The 27,944-nt window shown below is 37.8% G+C and overlaps 1 protein-coding gene across 4 annotated transcripts; it reads left to right on the top strand.

The window, feature by feature from the left end:
- The first annotated feature begins 7 nt into the window (after positions 1-7).
- Positions 8-27,944, top strand: TUBGCP5 (tubulin gamma complex component 5). 4 transcript variants are annotated; one of them, XM_065629576.1, is made up of 24 exons: positions 8-169; positions 3,088-3,141; positions 3,223-3,331; positions 5,408-5,504; positions 6,095-6,205; positions 6,748-6,827; positions 7,377-7,512; positions 8,520-8,637; positions 10,056-10,145; positions 10,691-10,784; positions 11,090-11,336; positions 11,556-11,758; positions 12,473-12,588; positions 13,934-14,202; positions 15,145-15,343; positions 16,784-16,972; positions 18,400-18,582; positions 18,940-19,024; positions 19,128-19,248; positions 22,116-22,294; positions 23,039-23,164; positions 23,744-23,832; positions 25,850-25,950; positions 26,937-27,944. In XM_065629576.1, exons 1-24 carry the CDS (start codon positions 9-11, stop codon positions 26,981-26,983), a joined length of 3,204 nt encoding a protein of 1,067 aa, XP_065485648.1. In that variant the 5' UTR covers position 8; the 3' UTR covers positions 26,984-27,944. The 4 variants fall into 4 exon arrangements, with proteins under 4 accessions (XP_065485648.1, XP_065485657.1, XP_065485664.1 ...); XM_065629585.1 differs by lacking the exon at positions 6,095-6,205; XM_065629592.1 differs by lacking the exons at positions 23,744-23,832; positions 25,850-25,950; positions 26,937-27,944 and having other exon boundaries at positions 22,116-22,205; positions 23,039-23,131.

The raw sequence follows: 27,944 nt of genomic DNA, 5'->3' as shown, positions 1-27,944 counted from the left end.
CCGGGGCCATGGCGGCGCCGCTGGCCTCCCCCGGCCACCGCAGCCGTTTCGAGCAGGAGCAGGACCGGGCCGTCCGCGCGCTGGTGCGCAGCGTGACCGGCCTGCCTGAGGAGGAGCTGGGCGGCGGCCGGTTCCAGACGGCGCTGAATTTCGCCTGGTCCAATTTCAGGTCAGCGCCCGCTCCCCCCCACCCCCTTTTTTTTTTTTTTTTTTTTTTTTTTTTTTTTTTTTAACTCTACGCCCCGGGGAAGAAGCTCCAGCCCCGCGGTGCCCGTCAGCAGCGAGGAGGTGCCGTGTGGCTGCTGGGGTGTGTGGGACGGGGCCGTGTCCTGCCGGACCCGCCGTGCAGGGGGCCTGGGGTAACATCGGGGGCCGTTTGCGAGGCAGAGGGCCAGGGGTTATTAGTCAGTCATCTTTAATTCTCGGTCTTCTAGGGCTTTTCGCCTGACCTGTGGAAAAAAAAAAAAAAAAAAAAAAAAGGTGCTTTTCCGCGCCTTCATTTAGCCGCCCGAAATGTTGTTTGTTGGAGGGAAGTGAAGAAGTAATCCTCACCAAATCAAGATGAAGCTTCTAACCAAGAACGCTGTGCTGCTTTTATGAAAGCTTGTCAATCTGCAGAAGATAATGTGTTCGGTGTTATTTGAGCTTGTCATAAACATGGTCTTTATTAACCTGTAATGCATCTATATCCCTTTAATTCTATTACACTGCCGTCTGAGGGGTCCTTACTGAAGTTTCACATGCTGTATTTTCTGTTATCATAGTTATCATTTCAGTGTCTGCTGCCAATTTTTACATGATCTATTTTAATTTCCCATATTATCACTAACGACTGCCTCTTCAGAGCTTTATGTACTTACTTCATGCAGCAAGTACCTAATCCCTATAAAATCAATACTTCTTATAATTAGTATGCTGTTTAAATCCATTTTTGGGGGACGAGCAATAGCATAATTGCATCAAGTCGGGCTGTGAATCCTAACTACTAATAGGCTCAAATAAAACTGTTTTAATAGCTAAATAGTTGTTGGTCAACAGCAACAGTGAGTCTGATGTTTGGGAGAGCTGGGTATGACCTGCAGCTGGTGTTTTGACAAGTTCTACTCTGCTGAATTTTGAGGAGGCTAGTTGTATTCATTTGGAATGTAGGAATATGGTATTTGTAACTGCTGTCTCCCTGTGTTCTTTATACAAGGTGTTTCAAAAAGATGGACCCAGTTTCAAGGTAATTTCAGTTTGAAATCAGGTCCATCTTTTTGAAACACCCTGTATTTACCAGAAGTATTTTGTGTAATGCCTCACAGGATTGCATTTATTAGTTTCGTAGCTCCATCAAAGCAGGAGTTTGTAGCAGTCATTATTCTGAGTCTGAGGATTGGTAATGGTAGCAGGGTTTCTAGAGCCAGGTAAATGTGCCCTGTCTTCCATCTCCTCTTGTGACAACTGTCCCTCTGTTTCTGTGTGTTCTTTTAGATTTGGGAATTGTGGGGTTGTTGTTTGTCTGTTTGTTTGTTTTTTAAATAGCATGTCAGGAGAACAGAGCGGGTGGTGCAGAGTTGTTGACAAACTGTTTTAACAGGGACAGTTGGGTAAAGGAGGGATTTCGTGTCAGAAATGTCAAAAAAAATGTGTGCACAACAGGAGCCTGAGATGTACTGATATCGTATTTGCAAACCATGAGACCTTATTTTGTAGCAGAAAATCTCTTTAGTTTCAAGTGTGTGGAATTTGTGGTTTGTATTGTTGGATTTGATGATGTTTCTATGCTGTAGTTCTCAGGTTCATCTGTTTCTTTCCATGCAGCACAATAGTCCTCATTTATTCACGATGTTTCCAGCTTGCCTGAAAAAGTCAATGCTTTTTTTTGCATGTGTGTGTCAGAGTTGTTAATTAAAACTTTAAGTAATAGACTAAAGGAATTTCACTAATAACTTCCCATCAACTTAATTTTTCTTTTCAGTGCAGATTCTTTGTTTTTGTTGTCTTTCCAGACTGTTTTTCTAAATCTTCCAGTTCTGGTACTTACCACCGTTTTCCATTTGAACTAATGATTTTCTAAGTAAGCTAAGGTGCTGTAATAAATGAGATAAGCTGTATTTTCTTAACCTAAATGTCAGATACCTAGCTAATATTACATTTTCTCGTGTATTATTCCAAAGCCTTACACACAGCTGAAATCAGACTAATGGTTCTGTGGTTAACAAAGTGATTTTAAAATTTTCTTTAATATGGGCATATCTTTATCTTCCAGTGATGCTTATTAAAAGTCATTGCTACCTGCCTTACAGTTTCATTTTCTAGTTCATTACTTTGATATTGTGGTGATTTTAGATTGTCTTTCCAAATTCAGTCTTTTTAGCTTAAGTCTTGCTCCTGATTCAGATCCAGTACTTTTCCTTTCTGTCTGTGGTCATGAGAGTTTTACCCCCTGCGTTCTATACAGTTGTTGCTGGAAGCTGAGGCAAAACATTGGGTTGACTTTGGGGACCTTCACATAGAGCTCACTGCTGTCACATCCTATTCCCTGTTCATGTTCTAATTTCTTCTGCAAAGTCCATCTTACGTTTCACGAGTTCTTATTTTGTCCCTATACATGCCGCCTTTGGTGGTATATCTTTATTTTGATTAAACTCTTTTCTTTAAGGCACTTTACCATTTATACCAGATCTTCATTTGGGTTTAGAGGCCTCCCCATGTGGGTGTTTGTTGTGCCTGTGCTTGTGTTGCAAATCCCAGATAATTTTTGTACCTTTGACAACACAGTTCTTGATCTCCTTGTTCCGCTTGACTTAACTGATAGCATACTTTATTTACTTAGTTTGCTGATACAGTAGTCATTTTCCATTCAGCTTAAAGTGCTGGTTAAATGTAACCTACGTTCCGTTTTTGCATCTTTAAGGTCAATTGTAGTTAATCCTCCTTGAGCTATGAGACACTGAGATTAAATTTTGATGGGTAATGCTGTTGCTGAATTAAGCATGCATTATTAAACTAATAATGTTGTCCTCGTATATGTAAGTCAGCTTTATTTTCTTCCTTACTTAAGCTTCCTTTTTCAGCATATTCTAACGCAGATTTCTTGCACAGATTTCACCGTTTTCTTGATGTGAACAGTCACAAAGTAGAGAGGACGATAGAAGGGTAAGTTTTGTGCTTATGTATTAATAATGGATTAGTTAACTTTTTTTTTTGGAGTATTTTTGATGCTATTTTTGTTATTAGAATACATGAAAAATTGATAGTTCATTCTGACCTTGGAAAAGCTGCGAGCTGGAAAAGACTAACAGAAAAATTTCTGAACTCGCCACTCCCAAATATTGAAGAAACGAAGGTATGTTGCAATCTCCTTGTTCTTTTTTTGAGCACTCTTGCATTTATACTGATGATGAAGACTTTAATTGGAAAGTTGTGTCAGAAATTTCAGATGACTGAGCAGTGCGGTTTCCAGTTGCTGTTCATGTCGTGGATTTTCAGGGTTGTATTCTTTAGTTTTCCCATTTCTTTTAGGAATGTGTTTATTGTCTTGTCAGAGTTTCAGCATATGCAGTTTCATGGCTTAAAGGACATCTTCTTGTTGCAGCGCAGATGTTTTATGGCCAACATTGTACAAATGTTGTACCTAGAATCTAGATTCCTGTCTGTTCTAAAACAGTGGTGAACTGAGCAGTTCTTACTCTTTGCCCAATTTTTTTACCCTAAGTAATGCATCTTGTTTTGACTTCAGTATTTCCATAGGGAGTCCTCCTGCCCTATAGCTTCCTTATTGAGACTGTGTGTATGTTTCAGCTTTGATACACTTTGTATCAAATCAGTTTAGGATATGGACTGGATGGATATGGCAAAATTTGTCTCAGACACTTTCCAGTGTGGTGCTTTAATAATGAATTTGATCTTTGAAAACTGAAAGTTCCTACTATTGGGAAATTTAAGCTTGTGATTTAAGAGGTGGCACTCCATATAATGATATTCTTTAATAGACCTGTGTTCTGGGTCATAGTCCGATTTTACTTCTCATTGAACTGACCTTTACCTTTCTTTGTACAGTTTTATGTTGCCTCTAATTTGTGGAGAAATCCATGGAACCCTCAATAGGTTACGCAAATCTTCAGTTATACTCTGTAGATTTTTTTAAAAGTACCTTTAGTTGTGCTTGTTTTGTGAGTCGAATAAAATGAAAACCAACCAACCAACAAAAAGCCCTATCAAGTACTTAATATTTGAATGTTACAAGTATCCTAAGATTTGAAAGAGCCCTTTTTTTTTTTTTTTCTTTCCCCCTTTTGAAAATGCAAATAGAGTTTAGCTGGAGGTAGATCATATCTCATACTTGGGAAATTAAACTGCATTTCATTTTTAGCAGTGGCATGTAACTGGGAAGATTGAGTATTTATCAGTTTTATGACTGATAAGTGAAATACCAACTCACATATGTGATTCTGTCAATGACCTACTGGTGTTCTATGGCAAACTCTTGCAGAGTCAGTAATGTTCAGTAGGAACATATTATATTCCATATGTACTAGATGAGTATGATGCTGCTATATCAGAATTTTTATTATTATTTTTGTTATTACAAGTGGATCTCATTCTGAAACAGCTTCATAAGTGTGTGTATTTATGTGTCAAAGTATATAGAATGTAGATAACAGAATCTCCATGTGTCTAGGTATGAAATAGTCTGCTGAAGAACTTTGAAAAGTTAGAATCGGGCCAAAGAAAAATCTTGCTTTAATAAGAAATGGTTGTGCTTTAAGCAAGTATTAGGGAATAGAGCATAACACAAACCTCTGCAGCATACCAATGTTGGCACAGTATTCTAACCTGATTGAAGGCATCTGTTTCACAACTGCTTTAGTGCAATATTTGAGTGAAATGCTTTTTGTCGATTTCAGATGAGGAAAGATAATGATAGTAAAATGTAGTGATTTTAGCAAAGTGTAACTTTGCTAAAGGTAACTTCATTTTAGCCTCTATTTGAAATAATCAACCATACGAATAAGGGAACCTAAGGTTTGGCTTCCTGCAGGCCCTTTACTGGTGTCATTCTGCCTCATCCACATGAATGCAGCTATCTGTTATCCTTTGTCCTCTGGTGACTTCTTATTTCCACAGTACTTCAGGGTTCTTCTTATCTGTTTTCCATATTCTTTGATTTTCAGCTCAGTAAGAGGCAGCTTATGCTGTAGCAACTTTTGAAGTATTTGTGTATTCATTGGCTAATTAGAAGGCAAAAGATAAAGGATAAAATTAAATATCGTGTTGCAGATCTTATTTTTGTAGTTCAGGACTGGAGAATGGGAGCTAATGGGGAACATTCCTGCAGATGATAGGCTGAGTTTGTTCCTAACCAAAATCTCTTAGACCACTTACTGACTTGCTTTTTTTTTTTTTTTGATGTGTTTTAAAGACAGATACACACTATTCCATACTGTCTCTTCTGTTGTGTTTGTCTGATTCTCCATCCAACACCACCTATGTGGAAAAACCAAGAGTCAAAGAAGCGGGTAAGTTTACAAGATGTTTATATTGCTAATGAAAGGTACGATCTGTTAATGCAGTCTGATAAGAAGGACATTTTTCCTCTCCATTTCATTATCTCCTTCAAGGTGCTCTCTTGATTGTCTTTTTATGATTTATACACTTAAAATAGCCTGTGAATCTTTCCTACCCCCATTTATGTTATATGGCCTAGTTAAGTTTTCCAGCCACCAAAGTACCTCGGGAACTCTTTCCTTGTGCCACTATCACTAATGTTCTCCACCTGTTCAGCCGTGCTTACATGCTCAAAGACAGACAAGGGGTTTCTGTCCCCAGTCTCTGTCTTGCACCTCAGTAGGAGATCTATTGAAACAGCTTTGGTGATGTAAATTCCTGTGTTCCCTGTTTAGCTGAGGAAAGGGAGATACCTTTGAAGGTTTCCAGAGGGAGGTCCCAGCTGCCTGCTTTCTAAAGTAGGACTGTTTCACTCCATGCCTAAAAACGAGGCTTGTGCTTAAATTTGAGTGGATACCATCCCCCATTTGTTTACAGTGTTGTATCATAGACTGAAAGAAGAACATTTCAGACTAACCTAAAGAAAATCTTGCATCTTAAGATTCCTTTTTGAATGATCTCTGCACATTCCCTCGGCGGTGTTTTGAATGCACTTTCAGCCCATTCCAGGAATGTGAATATGAAGAGGTTATCTCAAACAACACTAATTACAGTTGAGTAAGCTTCATGTTTAAGATATAATATATTGTGTGATTGTTATTTTTAAAGTATTACACATCACATCATGGATATGTGGTGTCGTTTTCAGAGAGTAAGACAGTTGTTGCTTTATGTTGTTTACAGTCTAGGATCCTTGTGCATATTTAAATTATACATTTAGAATGTTTCCACCAAGCTAAACGGGATTAGTCACACTAAGTGATATGTTGCATACTTGCATGTTTTTCCAGGATTGAAGCGTAGGGTGCTGTACCATAATACAGATAAATGTACTGATAGCACGCTGTGTTGCACATTTTGAGTGTAGAAGCAAAAAAAATTGAGAATTAATAAGTGAGGAGTATACAGGGTTGATAAGTTGCAGTTTACGTGCCGTGCTGTTAAAGGAACAGTGGTGTAACCTTAAGTGGAAAGGAATGCTTTTTGGTTTAGTTTTAGAGTAACTAGGTAATTTTAACTTTGGAAGTGTTTTTAGAGGAAACAAAAGTCAGAGTTATGTGATATTTACTATTTTTATATTTATATTTCTCTTAGAAAATGAAGAAGAATTTGATTGGGGAAAGTATCTGATGGAAGGAGAAGAAATTTATTTTGGCCCAGGCGTAGATACACCAGTAAGTAATTTCTTAAGGTAAACCAAACCAACCAACCAACAACCAAAACAAACCACGCACACAAAAAGCCAAAACAAAACAAACAACCCCCCAAAAAAAACCCAGACTGTATAAGCTGTTTTGAAGTATGTTAGAGAACTGCTTGAGTTGTCCTAGTTTGTATGCTTCGCAAGTTGATTCTCTCAGGATTCCCTAATACGTTGCTTCTTACATAATGCTGTGAAATACAGAAGCAGAGTAACAGTAATACAAATGCTTTTGGTTTACACCATCTTTTGACTTAGTCCTGCAACTAAACTGGCTCCTTTTGCTGACCCCTGCCTGCTCCTAATCAGAACTTTCTGTAGTTCTGTGGTCTTGTCCAGTTATTAATGTCATGTAGAACTGAAACTAGTCTCTGGTAGACAGTTATGTTAGTCTTGGTGTCCTGAATTTACTTTACAGTGGAAGAAAGAAGAGTATAGTTTATGTTTGGCTTGAATAGGAAGGGAATATGGATCTGTCCGCTCTGCTGTACTAAAGTGTACTGGGTTTTGTTGCGCTCAATAGGATTGGTCTGGAGAAAGTGAAGAGGAGGAAGACACTCAGCCTTTGAGCAGGGAGGACTCGGGGATTCAAGTAGACAGGACACCTTTAGAAGACCAAGATCCGAATAAGAAAACAGTGCCTAATGTTTCCTGGAAAGGTTAGAATAAGCTATAATTCTGATACAGTCATACATACTCAAATTTGGAAAGCTAATGCAGCTTTATTATTCTGGAGAGAGGTATTGTGTTTTAGACCTGTAGTTGTAGTTTTAAGGTGCACCTTATTCTTCACTACTGCTTTTATCATTTTTAACAGTAAAGCAGCAGTATGGAGGGTTTGATCTGATTTCTGGTGTTGCTAATGGAGAAGAATTGTGTTTATTTCTGTGGGAGTATACAAGGGACATTCCAGTATAGCAATGAAAACTGATACTGTAAATGTGGCATGTAGTTGTATGGATGTAATGTAATTTTTTATTATTAAGAATCAGAATGCTGAAACAAAATTTGGTGGACAACAGAAACAGTTGACTTAGCTCTGGGTATGAAGTATTTTTGAAAAAAAAATTTAATTAAAACACTAGTGGCTCACCCTTGAATAGATTCAAGGAGTACTAACTATAGCTGTAAATTTTTGCATAGAATATTGTAGGATACAGGATACCTTGTATAAGAAGACTGTGAATAGTCATATGTTGCATAAGCAAGAAGTTATCTAACTGGGACTAGGTAAACTTTTCTTAATAATCACATTTAAGAAAAAACCAAACCAAACCAAAACATTTTTAAGTGATGTACTAAATGCATGGCAAAAAGGAACTTAGTGACAAAGTTGGTGATATTTGTCAGTTTATTTTTTAAGTCAGCTTGGTTTTGTATATACCATTTGAGAGTTGCCTGAGGAAGAACTGGAAACTACACAAATCTCCAGGTTTATTTTTTAAGACTTCTGCAACTTTTAGATGAGGCATCTCTATGTGATGTGCATGATGGTATCATACATGTGAGTACAGTAAAGTGTAAATAGTTGTAAACTGTAACTTTTTTTAAAAGATCTGTGATTCTGCAGCGGCTCAGGTAGGCTTATTAATAACTTTTTCCTGTGTTTTATAAGCATTTCCTGAATAAATAAAAATACCTCACTGACTGTCATGTGTTCTCACAGTGGGTGAACCTGATGCCCGCAGCTGGCTGGAGCAGCATGTCGTTCCTCAGTACTGGACAGGCAGAGCTCCTCGCTTCTCACATAGTTTGCACTTGCATTCCAACCTAGCTGCAGTCTGGTAAGAAAACAATATCATGTAGTCCTTATTGGCATATAATGCTAAATAATGACTTCATTAAACATCTTTACTGTGGAAGCATAAAGACAGTATAGTTACTACTGATTTAGCTAAAAACAGGATTAAAAGGGTACAAATAAGATGACCAAACAAGATGTTTTTTCTGTTAATATATTATTTTCCTTTTATTTAGTTTTTATTACATTTGTCATATCAGAGACTTTTCCTTTTTCAAAGAACCAGATCTTATTGTTGCATTTTGTTTGGCTTGACCCTTATGAAGGTCTCTGAGGGACTAAGATGGGTGGGTTGTAAGTTGGCCTGGAAGTGAAGAATTCCCTGAAGTTTAGCTTTTTGTTTGTTTTTGGTGCCTTCCTTACAAAGTGAGTCTTAAACACAGATTTTGTGTGGGGTGAGAACATAAAGCAGTATATCATCATGATCTGCTGTGGTTTTGGAAAGAAAATGAGAAGGAAGATCAATTAAGAAAAAAAACAAAGCCTGATTCTTCCCTCTGTCCCAATTTCTGATGTGTCAGTACTGCAGTAATACAGATAATTAGATTTATCTTTGGTTTCTTAATTGAATGAATTTTGGTGTCAGTTGGTTATCTAGCCACTTATGAACTAAAATTTACAGTGAAGATTAGGAAGTCAGTAACATCAATAAAGCAATGCTGTTTCTGTTGCAATGTTTTTAGTAGATGTATGTTACAGACATGATATATAACCAGTATTACTTAATTTGGATTTTTCAATTTTGAACATGATTATATGAACTTTGCCACTGATGACATTAATGAGTCAAAATACTACAAATACAAATAATCATTCCATATTTCTCTAAAATACGAAAAAATACTGTGGAAGGTTTACAAAGAATTGTGTAACACAGCATCATAAGAGAAAGTTCTTAGGTGGCTGCAAAGGTTTCCATTTCTTAAGTAAACTTTTGGACTAAAGTGTGAATTTTCTTACATGGGTTAGGGAAATTGGTATTTTACTTTTTACTTTAGTATTTTTAACAGAAAGTAATGATAAATTTTTTGAATGAGAAATAAAAAAAACCCAAGGATCAAGAATTTAAAAAACAAACCAACCAAAACAAAACCCAAACCAAAATGAAGACCCACAAAAATCAAAGCAATGCTGATTCAGTACTTTAGTTATCTACTACTTAATTGCTTGTCTTGCTATATATGACTAGGTGATATTTGAATGCTTTCCATAGTATTTTGCTTAACAATATGAAAACAAACTCTGCTTTCGTTTATATACTTAAAATGCCTCTATGAGCATTGAATCTAATCTGATATAATTAGAACAAAACTGAGCCTTAAGATTATTGCTTCATTCTTACTTTCAGGTGATTCAGCTGTTATTTCAGCCATTAAATTGTTTTCATTTCCTTTTTATAAGGGACCACCACTTGTATACCAGTGATCCTTTATATGTGCCAGAAGAGAGAACACTCGTCACTGAAACTCAGGTTATAAGGGAAACACTTTGGTAAGAACAACACCACGAAGCTTGCATTTTAACTTTTAGCATTTCTCTCAAGGAAACGAGAGATTTATCTTCAAAGTTTTGTCTCAAGAAAGAATTATTACTGAGCTTTTAGCTTGCACCATTGCTGACAGTAAAGATTCTGCTTGTATGTGTTAAGCATTCACATTCATAAAGAAGAAAGTGGCTTGGTAGTTCTTATACGCATTGATTCAAGTCTAACTGTTAAGAGGAATCAACTTGTTCTTATCCTGCCTCTATGGATATTTTTAATAGTGTCCAATTTCCAAAGTAGATTTGAGTCATCCTGTAGCTGGAAATTATCTCAGCTGGAAAGGAACTTTAAGAGATGATTACTTGATGCCAGTGTTTTATTGCTCTTGTTCTAGGAACAACTTAGAGTACCAATAGCATCACAGTTGATCTGTGGTCCCTTTTTATGTGAAGTAAAGAAACTTTTAGGCAAGGGAGAGCTAGTTCTTTTATTAATTATATAATTGTGAGGCCATTAAGGGGGAAAATTACTATTGTTTTTGTTTCTCTTCAAGGCTACTTTCAGGAGTGAAAAAGCTTTTTATATTTCAGCTGAATGATGGAAAAGTGGCGGTGCGGAATGATATCATTGTAACTCATTTAACCCATGTAAGTTGTTTCTGAATCTCAGCTGAATATATCTGTCATTAGGAAGATATAATTTTGGGGAACAGGATATTAGACTGCTTGTGGAAAAATCACATTTCCACAGTTGTGTTTTGACTAAACTAAGAACATCCGATTTAATAAAAATGAATGGGCTATTCCTATATCTGAGAATGTGATGAAGCAGTAGAGATAGCAGAATTTTATTATAATTTAATTGATAGAAATATATTATGATTTAATTTTTAGGCTTTATAAAATAAAAAAAAATTAGATGATTATAAAAAATTTTTTTTTTTTTTTTCTAGAATTGCCTGAGATCTGTATTGGAGCAGATAGCAGCATATGGTCAAGTTGTGTTTAGACTACAGAAGTTTATAGATGAAGTGATGGGACACAGCCCGGAAAGTATAATGCATGGAACAGTTTCCACTCCCAAGAAAACTACTGAAGCCCCTTTTAGAACCTATCAAGCTTTTATGTGGGCCTTGTATAAATATTTCATTAGCTTTAAAGAAGAACTTACTGAAATTGAAAAATGCATAATCAACAAAGGTACAGTGCAAGGGAAATTTTACATGAGGGGGGCACACAAGGAAATTTTTATAAGAGAGAATAATGAAAAACATTATGCAGATACGTTTTGAAACTGTGCAAGATGCCATGCTGCATTTTAAAACCTCATTAATAACATTGACCCAATTTGGTTTTCTGTTGGTTGTTACCTTTATACGTCTTCGTGGTTTTTGTTTTTTCTTTTTTTTTTTCCCCCAGATAAAACAGTCACACTTTCAATAGTAATGGATAAGTTGTCTCCTCGACTGGCACAGCTGAAGGTACTTCACAAAGTTTTCAGCACAGGAGTGGCTGAAGTCCCACCTGACACTAGAAATGTTGTACGAGCATCTCACCTGCTTAATACTCTCTACAAAGCTATTCTTGAATATGACAGTGTTGGAGAAGCATCTGAGCAAACGGTAGGGGAAATTATTCCTTCCTTAATAGAACGACACACTAGAATGTTTAGTAACTTCAATTTCTTTATGGTGATGGAGTACCTTAGCCTACTGAGGATTGAGAATGAATTTGATAGCCATGATGAGTTACTTTTTTCTGACATGAGTTCACTCAGCCTGGACAAAAACAGATTTATGAGGAGGTTGGCAGCAGTGTGGTTTCGGGACTGGGAGGAATCAGAGGCCAGGAGGCTGTTATGGAAGAGGGAGTTTTGGAATAGCTTTTCCTCCTCCTATTTCTACAGCTGCATAATTCAGTTAATGCTGAAGCGTATGGTTTGAAGTTTTTACAGTAACTTGATTACTGAAATATAGTAGATGTCATAATGTCCTTTTGTTTTCCTGTTTTCTACATTATAAAACCACAGAGTGTTTTATGACTATTCCTTACTGTTCAAAAGAATGAAAAAAATGAAAACTGTTGTTTGGGTCTAACTGCGACAACAAAAGTAACACAGGGAAGCATGCACAATGCAAGCTTCTCTTGAAACTACCAAAGCTTTAATTTTTAGATTTACATTTTATCTTTAAAAATCCTTAACAGTAGTTATGTATATCTTATAAACCATAATTGCATAATGGAGAGGTTAGGCTTTGCCATATTGCTTCTAATACTTAGTATAAAAACATTCAGCCACTTTTTCTGCCCCACCCCCTCCCCCTTCCTTAATTCAGGTATCCCTTCTGTTCTCTCTCTGGGTTGAAACTGTGAGACCATACTTACAGACAGTGGATGAGTGGATAGTCCATGGTAATTTGTTTGATCCTGCAAAGGAATTTATCATTCAGAGGTAGGAATGCTAATACTGGACACATATAATGCCATGTAAATATGAATACAAAACCTGCTGTAGAACCTAGAAAGTAAAGGGTGACAATAAAAGTAGGTTTTCTTGTTTGTTATTTTACTTAAGTAGAATTACTTTCTTAGTCATACTTTTATAACTTGTCTCAAACTTCGTCTTAGGGAAATTGCATTAGATATGTAGCCCTACCAGGTATTGTTCTAGAATGGAAATCAATTATTTTATTTTTTCCATCTGTAATAAATAATAAGCAGTCTGGCTCTGAATGTGTTGACTTTTTCAAAAGCAATTAACCATTTTTCAAAACCCAGACATTTGCAAAAATTACAAAATTTACTTTTTAATTCTTCTAGTGATTTATGGTTTTTAGAAATCAAATGCTATTTAGAATTAAAACACTCATTGCTTCTGACTTGTACTACAAGTTAATATGGTGTCTTGAATTACATGCACATATCTTAAACATTATTTGAGTTGTTAATTTCTCTTCTGTTTGTATGCTGCATTTTACTGGTCCCTTTTTGACAGCTTGAAGTGGGAAGTGAATACAGAAACAGAATTTGGGCTCGTAATTGCCCATCCCATTTCCCCTATCTCCAGTCTTAATTGAACCTCTGTCTGTTAAGGCAGATCACGGTGGGTGTGAAGTAAGAGAACAATTCTGGTGCTATTGTAATAAATCCATAGTAGCTGAGATCTTTAACTTCCGTATTATGTCCTACTTGACTTTTCTTTCTATGGCTCTGTAGTTATGTTTTCAGTGCTACCAACAGGGGTGATTTCAACTTCTATTTATATTTGTGCTTCATTTAAATTATCTAATTTAGGTTGTTTTCCATCTGAATTCAAAGAGCAAACTGTGTATCTTGATGTAAACAACACAAAAAAGCAAAGTAAACCAAGAATTGAGTTTCACCTACTCTAGAATTTTTCAGCTGTCCCACTAGTATTTGCTTCATTGTGGGTTTTAAATACATCCGCAAGTTAGTAACTAATCATTTTTTAATTAAGGATGCATGCCACTGTGAATAGTTAACTTCCTGGACAAATTTAATTATAATTACTCAATTTACCTTGTTTTGGGGATTTATTTCATTATACACTTGTCTTATCTCCTGTGAGCTGATTCTTTATCCTGCTAATGCTGTCATCCTTTCTAGACGTGTCCAGATAGCTTGTGGTGTGAATGAGCTTATTTTATATAGTTTTGAAAGTGCTTCTTGACTATTGTAAGAGGAAAAGCATAGAGCAAAGATGATATGCATCTTCTAATAATGAGGTTTCAGCTTTTGAAAAGGGAAATGCTCAACGCCTTTTTATTTCTTTGCAGAAACAAAAACGTTCCAGTTAATCACAGAGATTTTTGGTATGCTACCTACACGTTATATAGTGTGTCAGAGAAGACGGAGAATGAAGAGAAGATGAGTGACAATGCCAGTGCCAGTTCTGGCAGCGATCAGGCCCCTTCCAGCAGGCAACACACCATGGTCTCTTTCCTGAAACCTGTGCTAAAGCAAATCATCATGGCTGGAAAATCCATGCAGCTGTTGAAGAATCTTCAGTGCAAAGACGGCTCTCCGCAGCAGGCCGCATCAAGAGGTGGGATGTCAGTTCGTGGACTGTCGTGCCTTGGGGTATCTAACAGGATGGGTGTATTTTTTTGTCGTCGTGTTGCCGTGGTATTAGAATAATATAATGCTCCGTGTTTAATGTCAGTATTGTGCAGGTCTGATTGAAAACGCTCTTCCAATGCAAACAAGTGACGAGCAAAGTGAATAAAGATTGAGTTCTTCCTTTGCTTTTCATTGCTTTAGATTTTTCTTGACCTTGTTTTCATGTGCTTGCAAAGTATATATTTTTTTTTTTTGTTATGAGGCAAGCAAAAGCAGTTTGTATGTTCTAATAGTAAGGTTGTTCTCTCTTAATAAGTAGTTGTTTTCTGTTAGTAAGGGGTCAAATAATTCTGAAATAGCATCTGGAACTTCTTTAAAAAAAGCTTACTAATAATTAGATAAAAGATATGGATATTTGGATATTTATCTCGAGTGATTGTAAAACAGTACAACAGTGTAACCGATGTTGATATTTTTAAACATTTTTTTGTTTTGCTGTTTCTTGGTGTTTAGAAGTAGAGATAGTTAAATTATTGTGGAGACTCTTCAGGTGTATTTATCCCTTTGGTATGAGAATATTAATATAATCTGTTCCAGTGAATACTGCAGGGTTGTTTTGAGGTGCTAAGAATTAATTGCCTTTGCACCTGAAGGATGAAGTTCTCTCACAGACCCAGAAATATTTCATATTTCAGACACCCATTTAGCAATCTATTTGAATGTATGCCCAACTTCAGGTGTTGGACTAGTCTTACTGTTTTGGCAATACTCAGTTAAATATGGATTTGAATATTTTCCCGAATAGTGGCCTAAATTTAGTATGTTAAAACTTACCAAGTAAATGTTAACTATGGAGGTGCTCTTGTAGTTCAGGTGATGTTTTCTCTTGGAACAAAATCTTAACCATGGAATGTGTTGCCCAATTTAGATGCCGAACGGAAGAGTCTGTATACGCTGTTCCTGGAATCGGTGCAGTCTCGCCTGCGACACGGGGAAGAGTCCATCCCAGATCTGATCACAGAACAGCAGGCCACGAAGCAGAGCCTGATCAAGATGCAGTCTATAGCAGAAAGGCACTTGGAACTGGATGATGTCCATGACCCGCTGCTGGCTATTAATTTTGCCAGGTAAATGAATGATCTTCCTGCTGTGATGTTGAGAGCAATGTTCTGCTTGGTGTCATTTGGCAGGCCAGATTTTTACTGCTGCTGAAAACAGGCAGGCGTGGAATAAAGAGGAGCACCAACAATAAGTGGCAGAACCTAAGAAAACAATACCCTTGTGCTCAGTTAAAGAAAAACAAAATCAGCGATGAATCTGCTACTCACATCTGTTAGCACAGAAAACAGCAATAGTCCTTATCATAACAGGTTTTTTAGCAAATAAGTGTTTTGATAGTGAATGCTGTTGTAAAATCTAAACTTTTTAATGTGTTTGCTTAGAATTTGTGCACGTCTTTGATTTGCACCCAGTACATTTTTTTTGAAGAATGCAGCTTCTGTTGTACTGTGCTTAAATAATTTAACTTTTAAAGTCTTCCAGAATTCAAGTTAATGCATAAAAGTTCTTCTTTCTTCGTAATGAGGGAAGTCATGTAGGTATTATAAATGTCTTGGTAATTAGAAGGAAAGACAAACTTTGAAAATCTTACTTATTTTGTGATTACAAATAAGACAATAGCTATTTATGTTTTTCCTCAGTACTAGTTGGTGATCTGCATGTTTTTATGTCAGTCCTAGGAGGAGGTTTTTTTTAAAGAAATGATAATGAATAGCAGATAAGACTCTTACTTCCTTTGTTTGTTGGGACTATTCTATTTGTCAAAATGGATAGATTAATTCAATGTCTGACTCATGCAGTCTATCAAGGCGATAGCTGCTATGAGCTGGGCTTCCTCTTACAATGGCTTCAGCTAGTGAGCAGCTTTTTACAAAATATTGTAATAATTTGATCCTTTCTGTGACAAAATAATTAAGCTTACCAAGTGTAGACTGCAGATACTCTCTTCCCATTATATAATATTAAAGATAATATATGGGGACCCCATATTTAAGGTGCCTCAAACCAATTCTCCATGTGTCTGGTGGAGGGTTTTTTGTTTGTGTTTTTGGTTTTGGATTTGTTTTGTTATTGTTGGGGTTTGCTTTTTTTGCTGTTCTTCAACTTTTTACTTTGTTTCTTTAATTTTATTTTTCTTTCCCAGGAAGTTCATCTGACTGCTGTATATGCACACAATAGTTTTAGAAGTTCCTATGGTGATGGATTTGTTTATTAAGCCGTATAGTGTATGAACTTGATGTTGTTTTTTCAGGATTATTCCTTGAGCAATTATGCAATTACAGTATGCCATCCTTTTTGATATTCTTACTCCTGGTCGTACAAAACCAGTACAATATATGTACTATAGTTATGTGAGACAGCTTGTATTACTTCTGCACCATATATTTTAGAGCAGATAGATCCAATTTTGATTAAAATTTTTGAATGTATGACGTTTTTGTTTTATATATAAACATATTATATGAATTATGAATCTTCTTCCCTAAGTAGTTTGTTTTATTTTGGAGGTTATATTTGGAACAGAGTGACTTTCATGAGAAGTTTACTGGTGGGGATGTTTGTGTGGATAGATCATCAGAATCAGTGACCTGCCAGACTTTTGAACTGACACTGAGGTCCTGCCTTTATCCTCACATAGACAAACACTACTTGGAATGCTGTGGTAATCTAATGCAAACTTTAAAAAAGGATTATAGGTAAGAAAGTAGTTTTGTTTTTCCTTAACTTTTTTTTTAATTACCAGTGGTATGCCATTCACTAAAAGCAGGAATTTTATGTTGTGTTTCTTCTCCAAGTTGATAATAACAATAAAATCATTAAGGAGGAAAGGGGGATCTACCGTGATAGAATCCTGGGTGAAAACTTGGTCTGGCTTAAATCTACAGCAAAGCTCAGTTCAAGAAGGACAGGGAACTGCAGGAGAGAGTCCAGCGCAGAGCCATGAAGGTGATTAAGGGAGTGGAGCATCTCCCTTATGAGGAAAGGCTGAGGGAGCTGGGTCTCTTTAGCTTGGAGAAGAGGAGACTGAGGGGTGACCTCAGTAATGTTTATAAATATATAAAGGGTGAGTGTCAGGAGGATGGAGCCAGGCTCTTCTCGGTGACAACCAATGATAGGACAAGGGGTAAAGCGTACAAACTGGAACACAGGAGATTCCACTCAAATATGAGCAGAAACTTCTTCTCAGTGAGGGTGCCAGAACACTGGAACAGGCTGCCCAGGGAGGCTGTGGAGTCTCCTTCTCTGGAGACATTCAAAACCCGCCTGGACACCTTCCTGTGTAACCTCATCTAGGTGTTCCTGCTCTGGCAGGGGGTTTGGACTAGATGATCTTTCGAGGTCCCTTCCAATCCCTAACATTCTGTGATTTGTCTTCAGTGGATATTCAGCAGGGAAATTGTTTCAAACATTACTTTTAGTAGTGTTGTCATTTGAAACTGGAAGACAAATTTTAGGAAGCCAGAATATATTGGTTTAATATGAGATTGAGTTATGATACCATAAAATGAATAGTAGGCAAAAGAGTATTATGTGATTTTTTTTTTTTTTTTTTATTACTTAAAGTAAAATGGCCTATTTCCTTTAACTTTCAGGTAGTCATAAGTCATGCTGCTTTTAATCTGTCTGAAATACTTAATGTATTTATAGTCATGATTCTTGTGAGAGTTGTAACGGTACTATTCTTCCTACTTTCTCAGAAAACGAAAATCCATATAATAATTTTCTGGGCCTCCACATTAAAGTCTCAGACATAACTCTCTCTGAAATTTTGTCTACTTCCCTAAGTTCTGTTTAGAGGGAGGGACGGGATTTCCAAACTCTGAGCTATTTCTGAGAATTGCCCAGCCCGTAAGACTGCTGAATACCATGAGCACTTCTGTTGAAGTCACTGGGGTTGTTCAAGCTCTCAGGAAGAAATGGCTTAGTATTTTGTTCAATTTGAGTGTATGTGAAGGCTGCCTGAGAATGGAGCAAAGGATTTCCTGTGGACTTCATGAAGTTTGTCTTCAATAGAGTTCTTGTAGTGAGGAGTTTTTCAGATTTTTGTTTCTCTAACAGTTGTGTTTGATTTCACTTTTATGGTTAAGACTAAAGAATCGTTACATGTTTCTTCCCTGTTTAGGCTTGTAGAATATTTGCAGGCAATGAGAAACTTTTTCTTACTTGAAGCTGGAGATACCATGTATGACTTCTATACGTCTATTTTTGACAAAATTAGAGAAAAGGAAACTTGGCAGAATGTTGCTTTCTTAAATGTTCAACTTCAAGAAGCAGTTGGGCAGCGCTACCCAGAGGACAGTTCAAGGTAAAATGCAAAATCCTGCAAAATATAGTTTCTTTTACACTTACCTATAGTAATGTACTTAACTTGCGTAGCACAATACTAATTATTGCGTACTCATTACAATAATCTGGTTTAATGAAGTTTTAAGCTGTTGTCATCTCCTCTACCCAAGCTTACCAGATTAAATCAGATAGTTGGTATTTAGCAAGAAGACATAAAAAAAAAAACCCAAAACCAAAACCAAAACAAAACCCAAAACAAAACAACCCAACAAAAACAAAAAAACACACAAACAAACAAACAAAACCCCAACAAACCAACCTAACCACTAATTTAAAACAGTATGTTACCAATTAAATCGCTTGTTTCCTTGCACAGGTTGTCTATATCATTTGAAAATGTTGATACAGCAAAGAAGAAACTTCCTGTCCACACCTTAGACGGTTTGACGTTGAGTTACAAGGTAGTGAGTTAATATTGCTATAGTTCTTATACTAGAACAGATTCAAAATGTTGTATTAAAGTGACTTACATTTTCTGTCTTGATTATCCTCTCTTTTTCTTAGGTTCCTTGGCCTGTGGATATAGTTATAAGCTTAGAGTGCCAAAAAATTTACAATCAAGTTTTTCTGCTCTTACTACAAATAAAGTGGGCCAAGTACAGTCTAGATGTTTTGCGATTTGATGGTAAGAAACTTCTTCAATGAAACATACTGTAAACACTTGGGCTATTATCTAAAGATCACAGAATCACAGAATGTTAGGGGTTGGAAGGGACCTCAAAAGGTCATCTAGTCCAATCCCCCCGCCAGAGCAGGAACACCTAGATGAGGTTACACAGGAAGGTGTCCAGGCGGGTTTTGAATGTCTCCAGAGAAGGAGACTCCACAACCCTCCTGGGCAGCCTGTTCCAGTATTCTGTTACTCTTACTGTGAAGACGTTTCTTCTCAAATTTAAGTGGAACCTCTTGTGTTCCAGCTTGAACCCATTGCCCCTTCTCCTATCATTGGTTGTCACCAAGAAGAGCCTGGCTCCATCCTCCTGACACTCACCCTTTATATATTTATAAACATTGCTGAGGTCAGCCCTCAGTCTCCTCCAAGCTAAAGAGACCCAGCTCCCTCAGCCTTTCCTCATAAGGGAGATGCTCCACTCCCTTCATCATCTTTGTGGCCCTGCGCTGGAGTCTCTCCAGCAGTTCCCTGTCCTTCTTGAACTGAGGCGCCCAGAACTGGACACAATATTCCAGATGAGGTCTCACCGGTGCAGAGTAGAGGGGAAGCAGAACCTGTCTCGAACTTACTAACCACCCCCCTTCTAATACACCCCAGGATGCCATTGGCCTTCCTGGCCACAAGGGCACACGGCTGGCTCATGGTCATCCTGCTGTCCACCAGGACCCCCAGGTCCCTTTCCCCTACACTGCTCTCTAATAGGTCATTCCCCAACCTGTACTGGAACCTGGGGTTGTTCCTGCCCAGATGCAAGACTCTGCACTTCCCCTTGTTATATTTCATTAAATTTTTCCCTGCCCAACTCTCCAGCCTGCCCAGGTCCCGCTGGATGGCAGCACAGCCTTCTAGCATGTCAGCAACTCCTCCCAGTTTGGTGTCATCAGCAAACTTGCTGACATTGCACTCAATTCCCTCATCCAAGTCGTTGATGAATATATTGGATAGTACTGATCCCAGTAGTGACCCTTGAGGGACTCCACTAGATACAGGCCTCCAACCAGACTCCGCCCCGTTGACCACAACTCTCTGGCTTCTCTCCTTCAGCCAGTTCCCAGTCCACCTCACTACCCGATCGTCCAGTCCACACTTCCTCAGTTTAGCTGTGAGGATGCTGTGGGAGACGGTGTCAAATGCTTTACTGAAGTCAAGATAGACCACATCCACTGCTTTGCCATCATCTATCCACCTCGTTATGTCCTCATAAAAGGCTATGAGGTTGGTCAAGCATGACTTCCCCGTGGTGAAGCCATGTTGACTGCCCCTAATGACCCTCTTATCCTTGATATGCCTTAAGATGGCACCAAGGATAAGTTGTTCCATCACCTTCCCAGGGATGGAGGTGAGGCTGACTGGTCTATAGTTGCCTGGGTCCTCCTCCTTGCCCTTTTTGAAGACTGGAGTGACATTTGCTTTCCTCCAGTCCTCAGGCACCTCTCCCGTTTCCCAAGACTTGGCAAAGATGATGGAGAGTGGTCCAGCAATGACCTCAGCCAGCTCCCTCAGCACCCGCGGGTGCATCCCATCTGCACCCATGGATTTATGGATGTCCAGATTGCTTAACTGGTCCCTAAGCCAGTCCTTAACAATTAAGGCAAACTCCTCCCTTGTCCTGCCTTCCTCTGGGGCCTCAGGGGTACGGGGTTCCTCAGGACAGCCTCCGGCAGAGTAGACAGAGACAAAGAAGGCATTCAGTAACTGTGCCTTCTCTGTATCTTCTGTCACCAGGGCACCCGCTCCATTCATCAGTGGGCCTACATTGCCTCTGGTGTTAGTTTTATCTGCCATGTATTTGAAGAAGCTCTTTCTGTTGTCCTTGACCCCTCTTGCCAGGTTTAATTCTAAGGAGGCCTTAACTTTGCTAGTTGCCTCCCTACATCCTTTGACAACAAATAAATAGTCTGCTGCTTTCTGCAGTAAGTAGTAAAAACCAGTCAGAATTTTGATTCATTCTATAAAATATTAATCTCTATTAGCTTTGAAAATGAGATGTATTAGGCTGAGCATGGTTTTAACTTCTTTTTAGCCTCAAGGACACTAGTTATTCATGCATTCCCTTTGTCTCTTTGATTCAGGTCTGGTTAGTTATACTGGAAACTTGTTACTTCAGTCTTCAGACCTTGCTGTTGAAAGGTCTGTCTACCACACTCTAATGTTTTGCTTTATGTGTAGTCCAAGTTTTTATGAGTAATAGCTTGCAAACAAGTTAAGAAAACAGGATAAAAAATACTCTAATTGAGATTGAAACAATAAACTAGATAGTTTGGAATGCATACTTTAAGCTATAATTTAAATATTTGGAGATTGTAGAAACAGATTGCTTAGTGTCTCCTTCACCAGGTTAATTTTGATATTCTTCATGTCCCATATAAACTGGATACACACATCATATCCTAGAAAAATAAATTAGAAAGTTGATAGGTTCATCTCTATTCTGTACACCAATTAAGTATTTCTCTTCATAAAAGTATGTGGGTTTCTGTTGTTTAAACTTTATGGATATAGCCTTGTGCTTTGTGGAGAGAATATACACTTTTTATTTTAATGTAGATTTTTTTCTATCCTTTTAGCTTTCACATAGTCTTTAGCTCTTAAATAGCATTTCCTATTCTAGTATTTATCAAATTGCATTGTACACGTACTGTCAAACTTCAGTATGTTGTCGCTATATTTTAATAGCACATCTGCACTGCAAGAAAAATCTTACATTAGTATTGTGTGCAGAATAATAAGAAATAACAAATTTCAGTTTTAATTAACATTGTAGATACAGTTTGTCTTCATACACACTGCAATATAATATTCTCGCCTTTTCTTTGTAGAACTAGTCTGTGCTGCAGAAAACCCACAGGATAAGGAAGGAACTTTATCAGAGCAAGGAACACTTCCTCTATTTGGACTGCAAACAGAAAGTATAAAGCAACAAATACATCGCATGTTCCTCTTAAGAGTGAAACTTATGCATTTTGTTAACAGCCTGCACAACTACATCATGACTAGGGTTTGTGTAATATCACACTTTCGCTTATATCAACTTCTAACTGGAAATGCAGTAATAATTTTCATTGAAAAAAATTTTTAAAAAGCAAAGTCATAGTCTACTGTCCTTTCTACAAAATTATTTTGACCTAAACATGTTTCAGTTTTAATTCGTCAGCTATAAATCAATAATTCTAAGAATTCTTTAGAAGTTCTACATGCATATGATTTATATTTGGGTATTATTAGTTCTTTTTGACTGTTTCTCCCAGTGTCAGATGACTGAAGCACAGTCCTGTAAAAATCAGTTTCTGTAAGCTGTTACTCTCTTAAGAGCTATTTTGCTTATTGAAGTGTTACTACAGACATGATAGTTAAATGGATCCTTTTCAAAAATCTCTAGGATACAGATCCAGAAGTGTATACGTGACTTCTCAAATATAGAGGCAATGCCTGTAGATTCATATCTTCTCTACTATTGCCTTTTTTTGCTTTTAATAAAAATACTCCAAATTGGCTCCTCTGGGGATAGTCTGTCTGCCTGAGTGCAATGGCAATATTCTTATTTGTATGAGAAATGTCATTGTGCAATTATGAGAAGAACTTGAATTTTTTGCTATATTCATGGTAATTTGGAAGGTAAACCTAAAATTTGGGAGGGACAAGTAAGTGAATCAGGTAATTTTAGGCTCTTAAAAATATCGGAAGATAGTCATAAGCAATTGTGTACAACGTGGATTTTAATAACTATGGTCTTCTCTTTAAGATACTTCATAGTACAGGCTTGGAGTTTCAGCATCAGGTAGAAGAAGCCAAAGATTTAGATCAATTGATAAAGATTCATTACAGATATCTGTCTACAATCCATGATCGCTGCCTACTGAGAGAGAAGGTGGGTAAAAGAATTGGCATATTTGATATATTGAGTTTAGTAGGACAAGAACATAGTTTAGTACTCATTATGCTGTCTTTTCAGTAGAAACATACTAAGGAATATATAGGTACTCTTGAGGAAACAGTAGCTTTTACAGATTTAGCACTGAAATCCAGTTTCTCTTGCAAGTCTCGGCTCAATTCTGTCAAGAGAGAAGATCAAATTATATTCTTTATATGGGATTTTACGTGACTCATTTGTATCTAAGAGGTGGGTGGATTTAAGCTGAGGCTTGGTGATGTAATAAGGATTATACATACTGTTATGACAGGAAAAGAAGGTACAGGGGTAGCATTGTAGCCTTTTATCCCACATACTGTCTGTGCTTAGTCCTCGTCAAAATAGTAAGCTGTGAAATGAATTAGAGAACAAATACAAAACACAAATTTGGAAGAATCACATTGTACTTGGGAGATCGTTTTTACACATCAGATTAAATGGCATGGGATACCTTTGCATTGCAGCTTCATAATTAAATTGATCATGCTTAACAAGAATTTCTGACTGTTATTCCTTTTGTTTTAATGGTTATTTTAGGTGAGCTTTGTGAAAGAAGCTATAATGAAAGTGTTAAATTTAGTACTGATGTTTGCAGACCGTTGGCAGGCTGGTCTGGGGGCTTGGAAGTAAGTACAGCTACCTAAAATTCTACATGGTCACAATTTCACAGCTCAGAATACGATTTTGAGATTTTTTTTTTTGCTCAGTATTTAGCAGCAGATACCAGAGGCTAATTGCTATTTCTTAGCAGAAGTGAAATTTGTTTTACTCAGAGCTTAATGCGTTTCATGCACTGGAGTCAGTGTATGTTCAGTGCCATTCACTTTGGAGTCAAGATTTTCATGCAGAATGCTTGATTCCATTAGTTCAAATTCTCAAATTCTGAAGTTGTTTTTGGTCTACCCTTTCCTATAGTACCTTTTCTGTGGAAACAACCTGAGATTTTTGTCATAGTTGGGATTTTTAGAAAAGATGTGTGCTTCCTTATGTGCAATGATTGAAGTTAGAAATCCACCTGTAATTTCCAAGATAAGATTGTGTTGGTCTGTGAATCAGTTGTCCCTTAGACAAGATTAAAAATAAGATCTGGGGTTTTTTTTTGGAATAGAATAGACTATTTTAGTTGGAAGAGACATACATGGATCACTTAGTCCCTCAGGGCTGACTAAAAGTTACAGTGTGGTGTTAAGGGCATTGTCCAAATGCCTCTTAAACACTGACAGGCTTGGGGCATCAACCACGTCTCTAGGAAGCCTGTTCCAGTGTTTGACCACCCTTTTGGTAAAGAAATGCTTCCTCATGCCCAGTCTCAACCTCCCCTGATGCAGCTTTGAGCCATTCCCACGTGTCCCATCACTGGATCCCAGGGAGCAGAGCTCAGCACCTCCCTCTCCCCTTCCCCTCCTCAGAAGCTGCAGAGACATGAGGTTGCCCCTCAGCCTCCTGCTCTCCAAACTAGACAAGCCCAGAGTCCTCAGCTGCTCCTTCCAGGACTTGCCTTCCAGCCCTGTCACCAGCTTTGTTGCCTCCTCTGGAGGCATTCGAGGACCTTCACACCCTTCTTATTAATAAATCGCGGGGCCCAGAACTGCACGTGGTACTCAAAGTGCAGCCACACCAATGCTGAATACAGCAGGACAATCACCTCTTGACCAACTGGTTATGCTGTGTTTGTACCCCAGGAGGCAGTTTGCCCTCTCAGCTTTTAGGGCACTCTGCTGACTCTCATGGAGCTGCTGTTGACCAGCACACCCAGATCCCTTTCTGCAGGGCTGCTCTCCAGCCACTTCTCTCCCAGTTTATACTTTTGCTTGTGTAACCTGCTGCTTGAAGGACGAATGATAGAGGGCAAGTCTCCAAGACTATGTCTGACACTCAAGGCGTGATCCGTGACCTAGAGGCCAGCTGGTGTGGACTGGCTCTCATCCATATTTTTCAGAACTAATACTCTTTGGCACAGATTCTACCTAGAACTCAGATCCTGCTCTCTTTGGCATTCGGAAGTTGCTATTTTGGGGTTTTGAAGTGTCAGAAATAATTTGTCAAGGCTGTTGATAAAGACTGAAACTCAGGGCGTGTGGTTGCCTGCTCTTGGATGTGGCAGGAAAAAGTCATAGCTGATGTGCTGTCATCTGCGTCCTCTTGGGAGAGGGGGAAAAGCAAAGGAGTGACTATTGTGAACTACGTCTTCTCCCTCCTCTGAGCACCAGCTGGCGCTGTCCAGAGTGGAATTCAAGAGCTGGCTGACAGTAAAGCACTGTGGGTGTCCCTGTTTTATTTGGCAGAATAGGTTTACCCCAAGGAGCTCTGAAGCAATAGGAACCAGGAATGGCTGTCTTGATATACAAAGCTATGTAGGAATAATAGTTGTCAGTTGGAACCACACAGTTCTTCCTGGTTACTGCAGAAATTTCCAAGATGATAAGGAAATCATTAGTGCCGTTGTGATAGCGCTCAGATGCTCCTGTCAGAATCGCCTTTGTTTTCTAGAAGCGGTATACACAGGGATAACTGAATACTGTAAGTTGAAGCCACAATGCTATGCAAAGAGTACTTTTCTCATTTACTGTGAAGTTTTATCATATTTTGGTGATAACATAGTGGCTAGTCTGTTAAGCGTTCCTCTGTTAAACTGTTTTGTAGGATGGAATCCATAGAGAAGATGGAATCTGATTTTAAAAACTGTCACATGTTTCTTGTAACTGTTCTCAACAAAGCTGTCTGTCGGGGCTCTTTTCCTCACTGTAAGTACACAAGGGTTTTCACATACCTGCATTTACTGGGACACAAGCGTTACAAGGAATGTATTTACATTTTAATCTGTTTCAGTGTTTGTCAATACATCTTAAATAATCTCATTTTGTGAGGTATTCACAGAGGGATGTGAAGCCTTACTTCTTAATAAGTTAACTTCATTATTTTTTTAAAGTGTTCATGCCATGGTTTTTAATGGCAGCTGTCTTCAGCGTACCTATTTTCTAGATGAGGGGATGTTGATGTAGCTAAGCAAATGACAAGCAGTTTTCTAAACAAATTAATTAAACAAAGTTTTAGAGAGCATAGAAAAGCATTCTTTTTGTTGTTGTTGCATGAGACCTGTGATATATGTTGAACAGATAAAATTTTTGTATTATGGTGCTTCAGCTGCAACTGCACCGAGCTCTTGGCTCTGCCTGTCTGTTGGAAGTTTCTTCCTCAGTAGCAGAAACACCAGAAGATGACATGTCTGTGCTTCTACTTGCAGCCTGATATTGGCTTAAATTGCTAATCAGTGCCAGTTTGAGTTGGGGGGCACCTGCTGAATGGAGTTAGCTGGGGTGTAGAGTCGTGTTTGAATGGGTTTCCAAAAGAGGTTATATCTGACATCACTGCTACTCAGTCTACAAGAGCTTGTCTGCAAGAGCCATCTGTGAGAATGGCTTACTGCATATAACCTCCCACAACATTTTTTTTGTGTACAGCAGTAGTATTTCAAACAAATGAACTATTTTCTTATCAGTTCTTACCACCTGAAGTAACGAATAGATAACTGATGGTGAAGGTGGTAAAATATTGTCTAAACTGTCAGAAATTCATAAAATGTCTTACCATCTTAAATCCTGAGTGTTACAATTTAAAAAAAAAAAAGCTAGTGTCTTTCTTTTAAACTACAGAATTGGATATTGCAGTAAATACTCGCAGACTGCTGCAAATGCAAATATTAACTACTTTTTTATGGTTTGGTTTGCAGTGGAATCTTTAGCTTTGTCACTGATGGCTGGCATGGAACAAAGTTAACACCTGAGTCCATTGAATTGCTAAAGAACTGAAAGCAGCATTTATGTTGAAATTCCCTTGTTAAAAAACTGTAAGCATTTTACACTCCAGTTTGAGAAATGTATATAGCTAAAAGAGTCTGCTGGTTTGGAGCTGTGTAAAATATTTTAAAATGTAAATAATGTATAGGTGTTTAAGTGTATTGGTTGTGGCAGTATTTTTCTCTGTATGTATATGCTTCAACATCAAAAAACATGTACAGTGTAAAAGTCATCCCGTGTAAACAACTTTATGTAAAAATACATAAAATGTACTTCATGGTGTAAAAAGGATTATTATTTTTCTTTTTTAAGAAACGTTGCTGATGTACTTTTTCCATTGACTTTGCAGCTGTGACTAGGTTACAGGGCAGTGTGGAGTGGTGTGACTCAATATTATTCCAAAAGTTGATTGTGTTCATTTCTGGCCTTTTTTTCCTTTGAAAAAAGGCTAAGAGGCATTAATCTTATTCGCTTAATGGCTCTTAAGAACATTTTGGGAACAGTTATGACTGTTACGATAAACCGACGTAAAAAATACAAGGTTAATTTATCAAAATGAATTATTGCAGACCATAAAATACCTGTATTTTTTATGTTAAATGATTAAACGCTTAATAATTTTAGTGTTAAGTCTTGTCTGTTTAAGTAGGATCAAGATTGCAGTGGGTAATATATTACTTTTAACTGTTGGATTGTTGGGATGTTTCAGAGGTGGTCAGATACGACTTGATCGTCCTCCTACTTCAAAGCCTTTTGCAAACAAACCTTACATGTAATAGCTGATTTCTTGTAAAGCGGTAGATTGTAATACAGAAGGGTACGTTTCTAGAGAAGTAAATGTGGAACGTGTTCCGCACAAGGTGACTTGCCCTGTCTCTTCCCCATGGAATTTCCTCTGTAATCCTGGCATCAGTACACCCCCATTTAAATGAGAAAATCAA

The sequence above is a fragment of the Caloenas nicobarica genome, chromosome 1, assembly GCF_036013445.1.
Source record: "Caloenas nicobarica isolate bCalNic1 chromosome 1, bCalNic1.hap1, whole genome shotgun sequence".
In the NCBI taxonomy this organism is placed as follows: Eukaryota; Metazoa; Chordata; class Aves; order Columbiformes; family Columbidae; genus Caloenas; species Caloenas nicobarica.
This window is presented reverse-complemented; position numbering and strand designations above follow the sequence as displayed.

Excerpts from the sequence above, each read along its gene's own strand:
- TUBGCP5 (XM_065629576.1), top strand. The coding sequence starts at position 9 with ATGGCGGCGCCGCTGGCCTCCCCCGGCCACCGCAGCCGTTTCGAGCAG. Across the intron at positions 16,973-18,399 it reads ACTTTAAAAAAGGATTATAG|GCTTGTAGAATATTTGCAGG; the intron begins GTAAGAAAGTAG and ends TTCCCTGTTTAG. Across the intron at positions 19,249-22,115 it reads AGATGTTTTGCGATTTGATG|AACTAGTCTGTGCTGCAGAA; the intron begins GTAAGAAACTTC and ends TTTTCTTTGTAG.